Source organism: Idiotropiscis lumnitzeri, chromosome 9 (assembly GCF_059441095.1).
Source record: "Idiotropiscis lumnitzeri isolate Australia: NSW breed Sydney's pygmy pipehorse chromosome 9, RoL_Ilum_1.0, whole genome shotgun sequence".
NCBI classification, from domain to species: Eukaryota; Metazoa; Chordata; class Actinopteri; order Syngnathiformes; family Syngnathidae; genus Idiotropiscis; species Idiotropiscis lumnitzeri.
Genome location: NC_142399.1, coordinates 13,575,181 through 13,592,646, shown reverse-complemented (window position 1 = coordinate 13,592,646; position 17,466 = coordinate 13,575,181). Strand labels below are relative to the sequence as shown.

General features: G+C 39.8%; 1 protein-coding gene across 2 annotated transcripts in view; it reads right to left on the bottom strand.

Annotated features, from left to right (window-relative positions):
• LOC148330324 (phosphofurin acidic cluster sorting protein 2) overlaps nucleotides 1–17,466 on the bottom strand; it is a 39,822-nt gene that overhangs the window by 11,608 nt on the left and 10,748 nt on the right. For both annotated transcript variants that reach the window (XM_088304556.1, XM_088304557.1), the window contains exons 2-11: nucleotides 11,203–11,290; nucleotides 7,901–7,990; nucleotides 7,000–7,125; nucleotides 5,324–5,486; nucleotides 4,544–4,635; nucleotides 4,174–4,254; nucleotides 3,777–3,836; nucleotides 1,793–1,944; nucleotides 1,413–1,506; nucleotides 577–660 (exon numbers count right to left, since the gene is read on the bottom strand). In XM_088304556.1, the coding sequence (XP_088160682.1) occupies nucleotides 577–660; nucleotides 1,413–1,506; nucleotides 1,793–1,944; nucleotides 3,777–3,836; nucleotides 4,174–4,254; nucleotides 4,544–4,635; nucleotides 5,324–5,486; nucleotides 7,000–7,125; nucleotides 7,901–7,990; nucleotides 11,203–11,290 (1,030 nt within the window). The remainder of the gene's footprint in view (nucleotides 1–576; nucleotides 661–1,412; nucleotides 1,507–1,792; nucleotides 1,945–3,776; nucleotides 3,837–4,173; nucleotides 4,255–4,543; nucleotides 4,636–5,323; nucleotides 5,487–6,999; nucleotides 7,126–7,900; nucleotides 7,991–11,202; nucleotides 11,291–17,466) is intronic.

The window sequence follows — 17,466 nt, the reverse complement described above, 5'->3', positions numbered from 1 at the left end:
AAGTTTCCTGATTTAGACCACTTATCACTTGACTATGGGCACTTTCTGTGTAGCATTTGCATCTTCTACTCATGCCTGCGCATGTTTTCCAGTTAGCATCATTGTAAACTAATGTGATGACAAAGGATCTGAATTCAGACCTCTGGCGCTACATGGTAACAGCCGACTTGTCTTCAGCGATGGATTTAAAGGCAGAAAACAAATTCTACATATGGCTCATATAGTACATTTAACATTGATGACATTTGATTATTGAGGAAAAAAGTATTCCATATACTTAATTGTTTGTAGCTCATAAACATGCTGAAAGATTTATTTGCCCGTACAAACTACCCGTGTGAAAGCAATCAAATAATTTTTCTTGACCAAATTAACAATTTAATTTGATTGTGACAGTGGTAATATCTTTGGCCTTGCACACCCCACACCCCATCTTAGTTTCTTCCCGGAAAACCCAAAAACCCAAGGGAGGCAAAGCGCACTCCAGTTTCAAGGGTAAGGGAGTGGAAAAGAAAAATGGAGGACACTAAGCTCAAGGGACATTCGCGCAAAGAAAGTGCTGTACCAAAAACATACCCCAATGGTTGTGTCTGCAACGCTGTCCTCTTGATAGCGGGCCCCTTGCACTTTACATCTGTCCACGGTGAGAAAGTCTCCACTCTGAAGGGCAAAGAAACACAAACTGTCGAGTTTATTTCCTGATGAATAAAAATGTCACGCAAGTTAGCTTTACACAGTCAAACTGGCTCATATTTGCTGAGCTTCCTTCCATCTGCTTATTGCTTTGCTTGAATAGAGACACTAACTTGACAAAATGGACGTCTATTACCTTCTGGAATGTTCCAGGCTCTTTTGTACAAGCTAAAATGGATTCCGATACATTTAGAAACAGCCCATCCTTGTCCTCCATCTCAAAAAGTCAGACACAACGTGCCTCTCTCTCTTGCTCTTCCGCTGCTCTTTATGTCTCCAACAGATCATAAATCTGGGTGGGAATGCTTTATCCAATCTTCTGTCTGAGCATGGGGGCATATTTGGGTCTGCATGTTTGAATGTGTGCGTGTGTTGATGGTGGTCACGAGGTCATATGGTGTCAGTTTTTATAAATACTACCATGGGGAACAAGGTAGGGACTGCAGCCCCTTCCAACCTAGCCACCAGCAGAGCGGGGGGCTACTGGTCTACATTTCCCCCATTCCCAGAATTTTTAGCATGGTTCTTGGGAATCCCTGGAGCATTCAAGGCATCCGAGCAGCAAGGCATTTACGCAATGCCTGGCGGCAATTATTTGACATAACACTTAACGACCCTCATCCGGCACAACCAGAAGGAAGAACTTTATGGCAGCTCTGAAAGGAACCAGAGCAGGTTGTTATTGCTATAACAAACTGAGGGCCTGGTGATCAACTTACAGCATATAACAGCTCTCGCTGTTGACTTTTTTGGCTGTGGATGCTTCCGATCTCCGTCTGGGAGCTGGAGTGAGACATCCCCTCGAAAAACGGCCTGAAAAACAAAAGATTAGACTTTAAGAATAAAAATACTTCTAACATTAGGAATACACATAGCAACATATTACAATTGATTATTGTCAACATTTGATCAAGGACTTTTTGTCAAATTAACTTCTCTAATCTTAACACACAAACACATGCACAACGCTTTGTTTTGTTTTGATGCGCACGTATCTACGACAGGAACTATGGTAAGAAGAAAATCATTTTCAATTCATGAAAGGTTGAAGCTTAATCACACAAATTATGACAAAGAACCAAAATGCGTGCAAACCCACTTAAGCTTAGGCTTGGGTGTGCTCAAGACACTTTCATTGTCCTCCATCTCCGGCCCGCTGTCACTCTGGTTGTACACCTCAAGACTGTCGTAGAGCAAGTCCAGATCCTCCTCTACTTCCTGGGTCTGATCAACGGGGTCAGAGTCCAAGACCTGCCAGACATGATAGACATATTGTCAACACACGAGCAATCCTTTAAATAAAACATGGATTTAAAAAAAAAAAAGTGTTGGGATTGACCGGTGCGGCACACTTGCTAATCACTTGCACAGCTGTGTTGATCGGATAAACAATTATTGAGTACGATGACTATTGAATGCGACAAAAAGGAAAAAGTGCTATAAATACATTCATGACTTTAAGAGAGCCAATCAGATACAAAATGTTCAAAGAGAACTGCAGTGTTGAACTTTGATTTGCAGGCTGCACAGCGGGGATGCATATCATAGGAAGTGCACACGGGCAGGCTTTGGGACTAATCGGCTGATTAATGCCACTCCATAAGTGCAAGAGCTGTCAGGGAGCAGATAAACACAGTCTGTCCCTTCTCTCCCTCCTAGGCTATGTATTTATAGATCAGTGGCCGTGCACACTGTCCAGCCACAAGGAAGGGATTAATGACAAGCAACGTGGTAAAAGATCATCAGGCTAACCGAGGAGGGCAGAACCATCCGATGTAGCCAACCTCAGTCAGGAGGCAATGAGCGAGTCAGAACGACGCCAGTGACTTCAATTAATACCAACGAGGCATTGATCGCGCTGCGAAGTTGGCGTATGTTCAACTTGATCATCAGTCAACTGTGACTGGCCAGCGGCTCTCAAAACAGTCTCAGTCAAGAGTAAATACGGGCACGCTTACAACAGCATCAGCAAGGGGATTCTTTTTTAGCAGTGCCCGAGCAAGACAACAAATATGCAAAATATCTCGTAAAGGCTAATGTAAGCAAAGCAAAACATTGAACACCAAAACTAAGAAGCATAAAACAAGCAAAAGAAAATATGTTGAAGTGTAATACACCAAACTCTTGGTGTTGTTTTTCAGCTACAATACAACCACTACATCTTTTATTTGTTAAATGAAACATTTCTTTAACGTTTTCTATTCATGATAAATGTCCATTTTCTAAATGCAAGTTTGATTATTTGATGTCTGTGTAGTTTATTTATTTACATTGATTTGATGTATGTACTGGTATATTTGTAATTATTGAATAATTATTGAATAAACGTGCTTTGTTGAAACACTGACCTCCACAGAGATTGGTCTACCATCTTGATTATGTGAACAATAGAATGCTCTTGAAATGCACAAAAGAAAGATAAACACTGGACAAGATTTCGCAGCACAATAGGGTTAATTATCATTTTAAAGGTCTACGGTCTACCACAGATTATGTGCTGATGGACATCTTGGGGTTAGCGCCTACTTCCGCTCTTGACACAATTACAAGACATTCACTTGAAAGGCGCTATATAAATCCAAGATAGCAGTATTCTTATTACAGTATGTACTCTATATCCTGCATTTATTTAAAAGGACTGCTAAGAGGAACGTCTCGGGTTTAAATACGATCCTACATTCATCATGAGATTAAGTTGTGGAGAATAAATACCTTCATGGATTTCAGCATACAAATCATTGCTAATGGCAATTTATGAATCATAAATCCATGTGTGGGGGATAATGCAGCCAAGCACCATAATGACGCTTGAAGCTCTGTTTTTATTTATTTTTTTCCCCATCGGCCGTTCTCCTCCTGTCACAAATCCATTGGCAACATCTATCTTGATAAAAAGATCTTTTTCAACTTTTCAGAAACTATCGTATTAAATGCTTTATTCCAAAAGTCTCAAGAAATCCCACGTGGGTGTTCCCCTCTAAGATTCACTTTCATCTCTTTTGTTTCCACCTTGAACACATTCTTCGGAGTATCAATCAAATCAATGCAGCTTCGGGTAGTCCTTTTTTTTTTTTTAAACTCACCTCATCAGTTACCTTGAACCTCTTCAACAAGGCCACAAATTTCTGCTTGAAGTTCGGTTGCTAGAACAGACAATAGCACGATTGTAAACAGGTTGAAAGGAAAGGACTGCCTCGGTGAAAACAGCGATAAATTCCATTTTATAAATTGTCCCTAGAACTGTCTTGCGGAAAACGCATCCACAACCACTGCAATGACCATCTTAGTTGAGTTCACCAAAGCCACAGCCAGATCTCATTTACATGCTCATCCACATCCTACTAATGGCCTGCACAAATGGAAAACACGGTGTGCTTCCTCTAAAAGCGCCTGAGTCAGAAAACAACGGTCTTGGGTTCTGTGTGTGGTCAATGATTAGCCAGCATCAAAGTCCAATTGGCAGAAGAGAAGGCAGCTAACCCTCGTCATGGAGGTGGTCCGTATCATTTTCCTTCGGGCTTTCTTGGGCTTCCGAAGCTCATCGTCTTCATCATAAATATCCTGAAAAACACAAAGGGAGAAATGATAAATGATCGTATGCATGACTATCAAATCCGATGGCGATTGTTAAGAATTACCGCAATAGCGCAAAATATTTTGTCGTCACGTTAAGTTTGGATTCTAGGCCAATATAGTCAGAAGGTGCTGTAAAAGTTGTGCTAATGCAAAAGTAAAGCCATACTTAAAGAGTTAATATTTGTATGAAAAACACTTCTGAACCACGAATATGAAGCAGCCAAATTAAAAACAGCACCCTATACACATAAACATCTTTCTTTTTGGGACTCACCTGGCCATGAGCTGCATCATCGCTTGCTTCTTGCTCGGATGAATAACTGTCATCATCCTCTTCAGAATAGTTGTCCATGTCTGGGGAGCGGTCTAAAGCAAATAAATCAGAACCTAATTTAATAGATGAATACATTTACAGAAATATGGCATGTAATCTAAAAAAATTACCAACTGAAGCAGGCAGATATCCAAGGCCACTTCAGTTAATTACTGACTGACTTCACTTTCCACCGTGATTATCAAACCCATTTACTTTGACCTCACTCAGCATGAGGAGACTACAGTTGAAATGGCAAATTTTATTGGTTGAAACAACCATTTAGAACGGGGATTTTCTGTTCCGCTTAATCAGATCATTTCAGTGTCTGTTCCATTCTCTTAAATGGGATTGAGGTCATAAAGGATCATTGCAAAAAGGAACAAGATAAACGTTCTCCCAAAGTGACACAGGCTTAATACTTGGTACATGAGCTCATCTGTTATGTTTGAGTGACCTCCTTAATAACAACCAGAACGCCAAGGGACCAGCATAGCAGGATGAAGGCGTGGAGCCTAAGCTGGGCCAAATATTTCCCCCACTGTCCAGAATTAGAGCAGTGTAAGGTAATAGGCCCGACATCTGTTCAGCTCAGAGATCAACATTACAACCATAGCAGAAGCGCGTAACATATTCTCAGGCCTAGGTTGGGAAAGCATTATTCGACTATGTCTTCGTTTGGGAAATGAGATCCACGTGGTGGTAGCGAAAGAGAAAGGCCGAAATGCCAGTCAACCCCACCTGAGGTTTTAGTCTTTCGGCCAGCCTGTCCACTGCCGTCCTCGTGGTCGATGGGCTGGCTGGACAGAGAGTACACGCTGATCTCCGCCACACGCACTGGCGCCTCTTTCACGTTGCTATGGAGACCGAGAATCTGGCCTCCGTCTGTGGGGTGTTGCATCACCTGAACATAAAGACATTATCATAAAATAAAAATGGACTCGCGCTAATTTCCATAACCTTGGTTCGTCATAATATATGTTCTGATACAATAAGGATACATTCAACTCATCTGTCTCTATATCAAGTCCTCTTTATCTGAGATGGAATCATGTCTCATGCAATTCCTGCGTGGATCAATCACTCAGCAGAAGCTGAAGCCGAGTAAAACAAATGCTTCCTTTGGCAGGGCGGGAGGATGAAAGAATGGTATCTCTATCTTCGTGGACCTAACACGGATCCAGGAGAGGTATCCTCCGTTACATTGCTTTACACCAAGCGAATGACTACAGCCAGAGAGCGAAGCAATCTCTAAATTAATCTTCACTGCCACAGAATTGCTTATTTTCCTCCGTGATTGTCTAACAGACCAAAACCAATTTGCCTGCATCACGAAAACAGTGTAACATTTTTATCACTTTAGTTCAAATCTCTGTCTGGGGAGTCACTGTAATGGTTCACAATATGAATTGCTACGCCGTGGGAGTATGATCATTTCCCTCAAACACTAACGGGGGAAACACTTGGAAAGTGCAGTTTTAAAGTCAATCCAAATTCAGGATGAGTGCTGGCGACCAAATTAAAAACATAACGAGAGACTGCAATTGCTCGGAATGAAAAAAATAAGGGATATTATAATATTCATTTGAGTCCTAGTCTTTCATACAAGGCTGCAGAATGTTGCGGAATAGCAAAGTGACATTCTAAACTGTAGCAATGCATTGGCCTTGTTTTCAGATAATGACGGTAATTCCTTTTCCAGGGATTTAGCAACTGATTTTTAACATCAAAGGCTGCATTTACAAATGTTCGAATGCAATCTTACATCAAGCTGGAGAAATTGTTGTATAAATTAACGTCTATCTATCGCAAATATACACACAGAATAAGTATTTAAGACATATTTTAGAATTTACAATCTGCACCACATCTTCACTCCACCACTGTTCCTTCCATAAAAGCCTCTCAGAAACGTTATGGAACAAGTCATGGAGTTTAAAGAATCACAAAGGCACTTGAAAATGAGTATTAATAAGCAAAATGAACCAAAAGGCTTTGCCTGGCACAACAACATCCATACAATAATCCATTTTGTGTTTTTACCCTTGTAATATGTACGCTTTGCATTGAGAACTTAAAGAGAGCCACATTTCCATTAAATAAACATCCTCACTGGGCATTAATCCACCTCGCGGTCCATTATTTCTACATATCATGGTTCAAAGTAGTGCTTTCAAAAACGTACATCCAAAGCCAGCTCCAGATGGCCCATAATCTAATACAGCAGTGTGTGAGGAGCATGAATCATTTAAAAGTCAAGTGTAACACCAGCAGGGCCCTGGCAAGAAAACCAAGGTACATTGCTATGAATACATGTCAATCACTGTCAAAGTGAAGAACAGAATGGCTTCTTCCACGATCCAAAGAAACAACAGCTCTCGAGCAAAACGACCTTGTGCAAAGGAAACACGCAATACCTCGGCCATGTTGATAACTCCTACAGCCAAAGTCTTGTAGCCCAGGATGGTTCGATTCTTGTAGCGCTTCCTCCTCTGCAGCATGATCTGTAGTCGGTTGGCATCCCGCTTCAAAAAATGGGGGTACTAAAAATGAAAAAATAAATAAATTTAAAAAATTAGAGTCCACTTAAACCCAGGTGAATAATGATGGTAATTGTTTGACCTACAGCTTCAGTCTACAACAACCTTCATTGTTCAAGCTTGTAGAATTCTACAGATGAAGTAAAAAAAGATCCTATCTAATCAAACATCCTAATTTGGTTGTGGGACACAGATCCCATCATTATTGTGCAGTACTTACACTCAATTCTGCATGGAAGCATCTGCAGCTCATATATCCAGCTCTCCCTGACATTTGTCACCTACCTGTCTGTGACATTTCTAAACCGTTCTGGGCAGTCTCAGACCACTAAGCAGAAAGTTAATTAATATGGACCATAGATTTCTATATGAGCCATATTTCTCTATTTTGTAGATTCATTATTCATTTGCGGCCAGAATGATTAATTATGTCTGTCCTTAGATAATGAAGTGACTACGCTAATAGGAAGGCCTATCTGGGTAGATTAAATTCAAAATTAATTTTTATTTCAATCAAGATAATAAATGTTCAATCTGCTTCTTCAGTGACGCCAGTTTATTTCAAGTATATAACATTCCATGATTTCAAAATACATGACTTAAAAAGCAAGCACATCCTTTTAAGAATTAAATATTTGATAACACACCATTCTGAAACAAGGAACACCAATGGGGTTGCAAAGAATACCAGAGTGGCTACAAGTTGCTCTCCAATTATAGTTGTCAAGTAACTGCCGCGTCAGTGTGAAAATTCACAGCACAATGAGAGTGTGCTTGCCTGTAGTGAGAATGTGAGTTCCAGATCTGTCTCCATTAGTCCGCTGGGTGGGAGGACATACTCGTTGGATCGTAGAAGGCGTTTCGAACCCTGGAAGATAGAGTCACACTCTGTAATGCAAGCCAATGTCCACATTGTGGATTGAGAGTGCCACACATCTGAACTGAGGTGTCAAGTTAATCAGAAGACAAACACAGCTTTTTGCTATTTTCCAATCCGGTCCACAAAGTGAAAAAGTTAGAAACTTATTTCAGTCACAACCTGGTTCACACATTTATGCAAAGTCACACCTTTAGACAACCTAGTACAAAAAGTCCTGGATTCCTTCTGGGCATCGTATTGCCATAAAAGCAACAAAAGGGGTTGAGCTACATTGATTGAGCCATACAAATAGCTGCTTCAAAATTTCCTCACTGATCATGATTTCAATACAAAATAGGCATGTACTATTTTTTTTAACTAAGCAGTATGTGAAAACCACTGTTAACTGTATAGGGCCATAAATCTGTGCAATAAAAGCATAACCACCAACTACACATTAGAAACGCCTACACAAACATAATAACTGCTACCGCCAGAATTTCATAATGTCATAAAGAAAATATGCTACCAAATATTTGTATTTGTCTTTAAGGGGACGGTCTAACATCTGGTTCAGTTGGTGGTCCAGATTCATAGCGACCAAGAGCAAAATCATTGTCGCTTGTTGTAACAAAGTTATAATGCTGAGAGAAAAGCCCAGACCAAAATGTGTTTTATAGGAAAATGTGTAACCTGTGAGGGAAATTTTATCCACCTCTCACTCGGCAAATGCCTACAAGGAAAGTCACTGCTATCCAAAACAGAATGTTTTATTGGCTTGTTCTTCCTCTACTTCTAGTAGTTCAAGCCTAAGGGATGGGCAGTAAAAGAGCTTGTAAAAGAAAAAGAAAAGAAAAAAAGAAATGCAGATGCAGCCCCATCATTTTTAAATCCCAAGTGTTGTAAATTATCCACTTCATTTTGAAATGTATAAAAAGATTTGTTTGTCAAAAGACCAACACAGAGTGAACTTGAGCATTTTCCCGTCAAAACGTTACAAAAACGTGACACTTGCAAACATTTAGCACTCACCATTAATGTCACCCCCAAGCTTCTTGAAAGAAGTTAATGAATTATCACTTGGGAAAATGGGAATACTCATACAGATCACTAAAATCTGATTGTAGAGGTGCAAATAATCGTTAATTATTATTGATAATTGGTTAATCGTTTGGATCCCTTTAGGGATAAAAACATTGTCCAAAAACATGGAATTTGGAAGCGTAAATGTGATTTCTGTTGTCCTCCATGCAGCAGACTGACTATGTTTGTGTTGAATCAATTTCAAACATTTTTACTTTGGGAAACGATGTTCAACATTTTTTGTCTATTTTCCGACGTAACGGACCAAACCAGTAACTGGATGATAATGAATGTATATTTTCGGCAGTGATCATTTGAAATATATAATGTGGCTGTTTTTGGACAAAGGGATGTAAATTTCACAATTTTATTTTTAAAACTGACTCACTGTGAAAAAAAAAAAATCAGCAGATTAATTGATTATAAAAGTAATTGTTAATGACTATCTGATGGTAAATCCCCATTTACTGAAACATGCAACCTCTACTGTTAGATCACGGTAAATTGCATCCAGCACAGTGGCTCAATATCTCGTTGTGAAGGACATACTGTCCCAACCCAAACAGTAGCTGCAGCACAAGCTTTAGAACATTAAAGAGGGGGAAAGAAGAGAAAAATCACAGTCTGTGTCTGACCTTGTCAGTAGTGTTTCACAAAAGGAGCCTTGTATGCGCTTGTTTCTCATGCTTCATAGCAAGTACAATGAATCAGAGCACAAAAGCACTCTCTAACGGCCTGACATGCATTTACAATACACCGCCTTGGCAAGAAATGCTTGTACTCAATGTCCTCATCACCCTCTCTCCCTTGCCCTTGTGCTCGCTAACAAACCTTTGCTCGTGTCTTTCTGCCCCAAACGGTGGAATGTAACAAGTTAACCTCAGTCAAACGTCATACTTTGATGGGGTGACATGTCTGTGTTTAAAACAAATACCACATACAGTGCATCCCGTTTTCTAAAACCAAGGTAAAGACAGTTGAAGATAGATGGCCGTAATCAAAAGGACATCAATATTATCAAAGGTCTTTGTAAGGTGGGTGGGTGAGCGTAGGTGGGCTTGAGCTACTGCCAGTGACACTGCAGTCTCCACGGTGAGAGACAGAACACTCGAGAAACTCATTTCCACCAAGTTGCATGGTTTGGTTTTAGTTAGGTGCGGTATGCTCTTGATTGCTTTTCCACAGTAAACGTTCCAAAAACAACATATCCCAACCAACCCATTTTTCAAACCCTTTTCTAGTCTGCTTTGCACGGTGGTACGCTTTGGTATGTCATCATCATTATCATCATTCCAGCTATTGCCAATTAACAACTGTACACAGGCACTCTAGGTTCCAAAAAAAAAAGGAAAAAAAAACAGCCGCAGGAGGCTACAATCACTCTTGATGAAAAATAATCTCAAGCAAATGTAATTATCCTTATATCCTATTAAAGAAACTGACAAAGGCGAGGCACACTACAATCTCCACCGGGACTGCCAAAAAACCCAGAGACTCTTTTTGTGGGTGGTTTATAAGGCGCATGAACCATATAGGGAAGACGCTTATCACGTCATGAAGGAATTCCAACGTTTTAAGATGTAATTATCACGATGCTTGTCTTCATGTGGAGATTGGATTGAGCTTCGTCAAGCGATGCACAGCATACAGATATTTCCAACTAGAAGGATCGCTTTATAGCTTGTGTAATGAAAGTAGCTGCTCATGCAAATCAACCACACACGTCATAAAATGTAATTGTTGTGACTAAGTAGTGACATTTAACAAACAGTACAACACAATCCATACGACACGGTGTTGCATGCGCACATAGGAATATTTTCTTTTGACGTTGAGTCGACATTCTTAAGGCTGGCACACAGCATGAGTCAACACCTGTTAGAGCCGCACACCCAATGTCATGAATATAACATTCTAAATCCGTCTTAAGGTGCTAATGCATCTGCCAGCCGTAGTAATGCTAGTCTGCTATTTAAAGCACGTGAGTGGATGTGACATACCAGAGCTGCCCTCGCTAAGAAGGCTTTTTTATCAATTGGCAGGATTAGCAGCATGTCTTATCGTCAACTTGTGATTATGTTAAACACCGCACCGCAAGCAAAGAATTGAAAAGCAAGGCTCAAATTACACCGACTCACCTGTATTTTCACCGCAATGGAGAGCGAGTTCAGTTCTTTGTCCAGTTCTTTGAGCACGACTAGTTTTTTCAGCGTGAGGCTGCAGAGCCTGTAAGAGAGAGAAAAAGAAAGGTTAGGAACATGAAAGAAAATTTGGACGCTTTTAGGCCCGCAGGTATAACTAAAAAATGGAGCACATCCAAGATCCAAACATCCAAGAGAGGCTGAAAAATATTTATGTCTTCAAAGAGCAATTCTTGTATTCACTTGTGCCAAAGTGAAGCTATATTAGGAATTGATGAGATGGCCAAACATAGCACAAAAGTTTAAAGAGTAAGCACTCACTGTAGTCGGCATCATAAGACTCGTTTTAAATATGCTCAGCAGCATTCATATTGGGAATTTGTGAGTTGACCGACAGAACAAATAAATACAAGAAAGGCCAAACCGCACTCTCGTTCTCGCCTTTTAGAGTAAGCGAACAACAAACTCCCAAGCCAGGTTTGCTGAACTTCCTCATGACCTACTTTTCCCATCACTCCTGTTGCATGAAATTATGATCAGTCGAAGGTGAGTAAGAAAGACAAAGCGAACGCCCAGCAATGCAGACACCCACTACCATTGAGAGCCGCTCCACAACACTCAACAATTTCACTCTACAACCTTCCTGGTAGGCAAGTGCGATTCAGGAAGGCACTGAGAAAATCATTCGCAAGATTTAACAGCGTCTCGGTTAGTGTACTCGTATGGAGGAACTATGTGTAAGTGTGAATATGCAACCGTGTGACTGCCCATCCTGTCACCTCACTTTTACCTCCAGAGTTGCATTTGCAACCACAGCAAAAGGAAATTGTGCATACTAAACATGCATGTGTCACTCTCTCTCTACTTTCATTTTTCACATATGTGAGGTCCAATGCATTACAACCATCTCGCTGTCCAAAAAAACTGTCTGAACATCAAAAAATAAACTCAAGCGTCTCTGTGTGCGTGAGTGCTGGCGTAATCAAATGTTATATTTTGTAGAATGCGACTCGCCTTATGGTGAGGATGAGTCACCAGCAACACTGCTCCACGTCGGGGGGGAGGGGAGGGAAAGACAGAAAACACGACTGATGGTTCAACAACATCGCTCTTGTCACAACTCGCTCTGTTTCGCTCTCTCTGACTGGGATTCACATGTAATTAAAAAGGCTGCAGGCAGGGAATGGGTCACATCAGGAAGCAGAGTGTCTGATTTTTTTTTTTTTTTAAATCATTTGTCAAAGGTGTTATATGCACTCCTGTCTCCCACTGGGTTGTGTTGAAAGTGTAAGTCGAAGCCATCTGGCCGGGTCTGGTTCCAGCAAGCCCATGTTTTCTGATCCAATGCCAGTTCACTTTGTCACCCAAACAAGTGACAGCAGTGACAGACCAAGTGCTGCTCAAAATCATTTCAAATTGCATGTAAATAGCACCACTTCCTTTTATATAATCATTCCATGCTGCTGCTGCTGCTGCTCACAGCTCGGAAACACAAAGAAAATCCTACAGTGGGAGTCAACTCTCGCTCAAATAATGGCATATAAAAACATTTTTTTTTCCTTTGGTTTCTTAAAAAGAACAACAACAGGAAACACTGTAATTGATTGTCTTCCTGTAAACAAACCAAAGACCAAAACCACAACACCAGTTTGAACTTTCAGGTTTAAACAGCACTTATCACATTAACATTGATTGGCCGATGTATGTTCAGATGGTACTATGCCTCCTTTCACACCATAAATTTTGGGAAATGGGGTTTGACCCTTGTTTTTAGATCACAGCAGTCATACAGTTAAAATTAACACAGATCTGAAATTATATTTTTTTAAATCAGAATTTTTTTTGCATTAATTATTAATATGCCCTTGTTTTTTCTCAAACAAATCGGGATTTCATAATAACGCAATAATTACCTTATTTTCCGGACTATAAGACGCACCTGCATAGAAGCCGCAGCAAATATTTTAGAAAAAAAAGATATACAAGCCACATTAGGCTATAAGCCGCAGTTTTCTATGTTGGAAAAAGCTTTACTACATGTGCAAATTGAGTTTGTACTGTGGATGCACATAAAGGCACATAAATAGATTCTTAAAACAATGCCTTTTAACATGGCAATAACTTTGCTAATTAAAACAGAACAGACCCAAGAGAAAATAAAATCCAGATTTATTTAGCGTATTTTCTGAACTATAGATCGCCCCTGCTGGTGAAAGAAAAATCCACAAAAAAGCCGCACTGTTGCATTAGCCGCATGGTTAAAAATCTAGGAAAAAAGTAGCAGCTAATAGTCCTGAAAATAAGATAATAGAATAGAAAATATATTTGGTAATATTAAAAAATTAAGGGCAATAGGTGCATTTTTCTTTCTGAAAAAAAAGCCATCAAAGTCAGCTATAAATGACAGTGTATGGTAAAATCTGCATTGCACAAGCTTTTATAGGTCAAAATGAATGTATCTCAAAAATGTAATGTGAAAGAAACAAGTAAAGACAAATTTGAAATCAGCATCAAAAATACAATTTGGGGCACAAAGTCAAATTTGCTGCTGACCAGTGCTGTCTATCAACAAATTGATGCACAGCATTGTTTTGAGTTCCACCCCACGACGGCATATTGAACTACTGTGACCAGCCCCTCTACTTTAATAAGGCTAATATATTTGTAGCCTAGCAGTAGTTTCTCTCAACTAACCTGATCTAAACATGCTGACCACCTACTTTCATATCATTTTTTTTTTTTTTTTTTAACAAAAAAAACTATATATGATCTTAGGGATGGAAGCTCGAAATGTAGTAAAAAAAAAAAAGCAGCTCTTCTCCATCATTACAGTTTAAAGTCATGTGGCATGACTTTGTCAAAAACTAAACACTACAAACAATACTGAAAAAGTACAGGTGGGTGGATGATCCAAACACTTTTCTGCAGTTTATTATTATGTACGGTGAACACGAAGTGCGAAGTAAAGATAAGAGATAAACTTTCTCTGTTTGCCATTTGATAAGAGCTCGTGGGGGAACCTCCCTTGTTTTTTTATTTTTTTTTTAGTTTAGCTATTCGTCCCATGTTCAGCTTAGATCTTATTGGGTCGTCACTGTTGTGGAACACTTTTGTGGTCATCATATTAGATGTGTCATAATATAGCAAACACCACGTGACCTACAAAGCATTTCTGTGTCATCAGTTTGTACTCTTAGTAACATGCATTAGCACTTTAGTATTTTAGGTTTTGTATTCCTCTGTATTGCCACTCCAATAACCATGGACGGCCATCTAATGAGTGAAACAGAAACTTCCTTAGGTGGGTCTTGGGTGGGACCAGTTCTCTTTTATTCATTTACAACCAGCCATAAAATTGAATTTGCGTACTATTTAATTTGACAACCCAAAGCTAGGCTAAAATGCACGATGCCTAATTTATCGATGGTTGATGGTGCCAAAGAGGTGCCTCAGCACTTTTTGAGTTAATAGCTTTAGTCTACATGGCATCACCGACAGCGACGTGGGTAGGGCTGCTCGAGCTAAGCCCATTAAATGTGTCATACGTTGTATCGTTACCAACTGTTGACCTTTTTGGATTGTAGAGTGGTGCTGCAGCATTACAACAGAAAGCAGGTTCCTCCGAAGAATACCGTCACCATTTTCAAAACACTGATACTAAGTAGTTTAACAAGGCAATTGGAATGGCTGCTTCTAATCCAGAGGTTTCATTTTGACTGCTTCAAAAATAATTTTGTATATAATGGCATTTTTTTTTACAAATATTAGTTCCATACAACTGTGAGCAAGGATGGTTGTTCGCCTCTGTGTGCCCTGCAATTGGCTGGCCACCAGTTCAGGGTGTACCCCGTCTACTTCCAGAAGACAGCTGGGATAGGCTCCAGCACCCCCCTGTGACCCTTGTGAGGAGAAGCGGTACAGATAATGGATGGATGGATAGTTCCATACATTGCTGCAATAATTATGTTTATATGTACCTTGAAAATATAATTATCAGACGACGTCAGCTGGAAAAGGAAACGAGTGCTACCGCTGCGGTCTGTGTATACTTAGGAGATGGCCAAGCTTATCTAGTAATTCATTTCAACAGCCGTGGTCAAACATTTGTTTTTTGATAAGGGGTCTGTGACGGATGGTTATATAGCAAAATATTAGTTTCATTATTGCAATTACGCAAAGGTTCCCGATGGTGAAGTAGCAAACATTCAAAGGCTTACAATTCCATGCTGCCGACAAAATTAGCCCATTATAAAATAAATACAGAAGATTGCTTTATTGACATGTCACACACTGTTGGTGAAGCAACGACAGAAGAATAAACCAGAGAGACTGAGGCGGTCACTGCGAAAACATTTTCTATTGAATAAACAATTCACCTTTATGACTTTTTGTTTGCTTTGTTCAACGCAGACGAGGGCTGAACATGTTTTTTTTCTCTTGCACCAAAACACCACTTTCAGTTGTGTGCTAGCTTTGAGTTTGAGGTTTTAGTATGTTGACAGACACCATAAAAATTCTTCACACCCCTGTTCAAATGCAAGGTTCTGAAAAAAATGACTCATAAATCACTTCAGAACTTTTTCCCACTTATATTGTCACTTAATTGAAATAAAAGCTGAAATATTTTAGAGTAAACATTCCTCTGATTTCATTTTTTTTTTTTTTTTTTTGCAGATTGTCACAATCCCTCTTCTCGTTAACCTTGAACGTGTTTGACGGGGTGGAGGTCAGAGCTTTCAAGTTCTTCCAAACCAAACTCATCCAACCAAGCGTTCAGGGCCTTGCTTTGTGCACAGTCTGCTGGAACCGACACAAGCCTTTCCCGAACTGTACAATTGATAAAATTGCCTGAGTGAGCTAAAAAAAAAAAAAAAAAAACAATAATTTGGGGGTTGAGAGTACATATTAATCCTTTAGACACCCAAAGAAGCAAAATTGTACCAAGCAATGTTTATAGTATGTTTCCACGCTGTTCACTCAATTTGGCAATTGTGCGATTGATTAATAGAAACGTTCTTGCTTGAATAATTGAAAGAAAATGTTTGATTACAGAGCAGTACTTTACAGCATCACTCAACCAACGGAGCATATCCATCCCTCATAAAACATTCTTCCAAGATGTGCAGTAGAGCCCTTGTGGCTACTAATGCAACACTATTTCTGGACCTCTTAAGTGATAGCTGCATTCTCAAGTAACATGGTGATAGAAGTCCTGTTTAGTTGAAGCGACTACAAAGAGACCACTGCAATTCTGCTCCTGGCAAAAAAAAAACCTTGCAGTAGCGGGGTACAAAAGAGCACAGAAATCAAACCCACGAACTGAACAAATGACTTAGCTGCCTAAACAAAAACACACTTTTGTATTTATTTTCCCCTGGTCAGCACTCTGCTTGATGTTTTGCCAGTTCCATGCCTTCGCATCACTGCACGGCAATTGTCAGAGGCACAAAGCAGGGGGAATGGAGGATGGGGAGAGTGAATTAAAAGAGGGATGAATGAAAAAGATTGAATGTTTGGTATGCAGTGGAGGTAACAAAGCTAGATAGAGGGAAAAAAAAAACACTTTCAGTGTACTACCGCCCCTCGACTTTGTGGGAAATGCATGTGGCCTCATTCTTTTAATAAAACAAGTGGAAGAAAGCTGTAGTACTTTGTTCTTTCATAACAATTTCATATATCAGGTTGCATAATTGAAGGAATGAAGGCAGCAGGATGTGCTGGTCTGAAAGCCACTTCTGAATATTTTATTATTTTACCAGAAAATGCAGGAAAGTCTCACCACTGTGAGGATGAGATTTCCCCATGGTCATTTTTACAGCTTGACATTTTGCAGTTCATAACAAGTGTGAAAGAATTAGAAATCATAAACCAGCAAGGCGCAATCATGCAGAATTTGAAGAAGAAATTCAAATGCAGATCTTGGTTATTTGTGACAAAGTATATTTCCTATTAAATAGATGTGTTTTTTTTTAACAAGCTCAAACGGCAGCATGCACTGAAAGAGCTTAGCGTGTATTTAGGTTTGCACGCAAGAGGCATTTGAGCCCCCAATATCTCGTTATGCGTCACAGATGGCCATATGCTGGATGCTGTAAGACCACAAAAAAAAACAAAAAAACTTTGCAAGCCTGCAGTGTAATGGGGGAAAGAGGCCATGTCATGTGTATACACAACAGAACAAGAGGATGCAGTTTTCTGGTGCGGTGAAAATGTCAACAAACCAGCAGGAACAAAACGAAGGAAGGCTTGAAGGTTACAGAT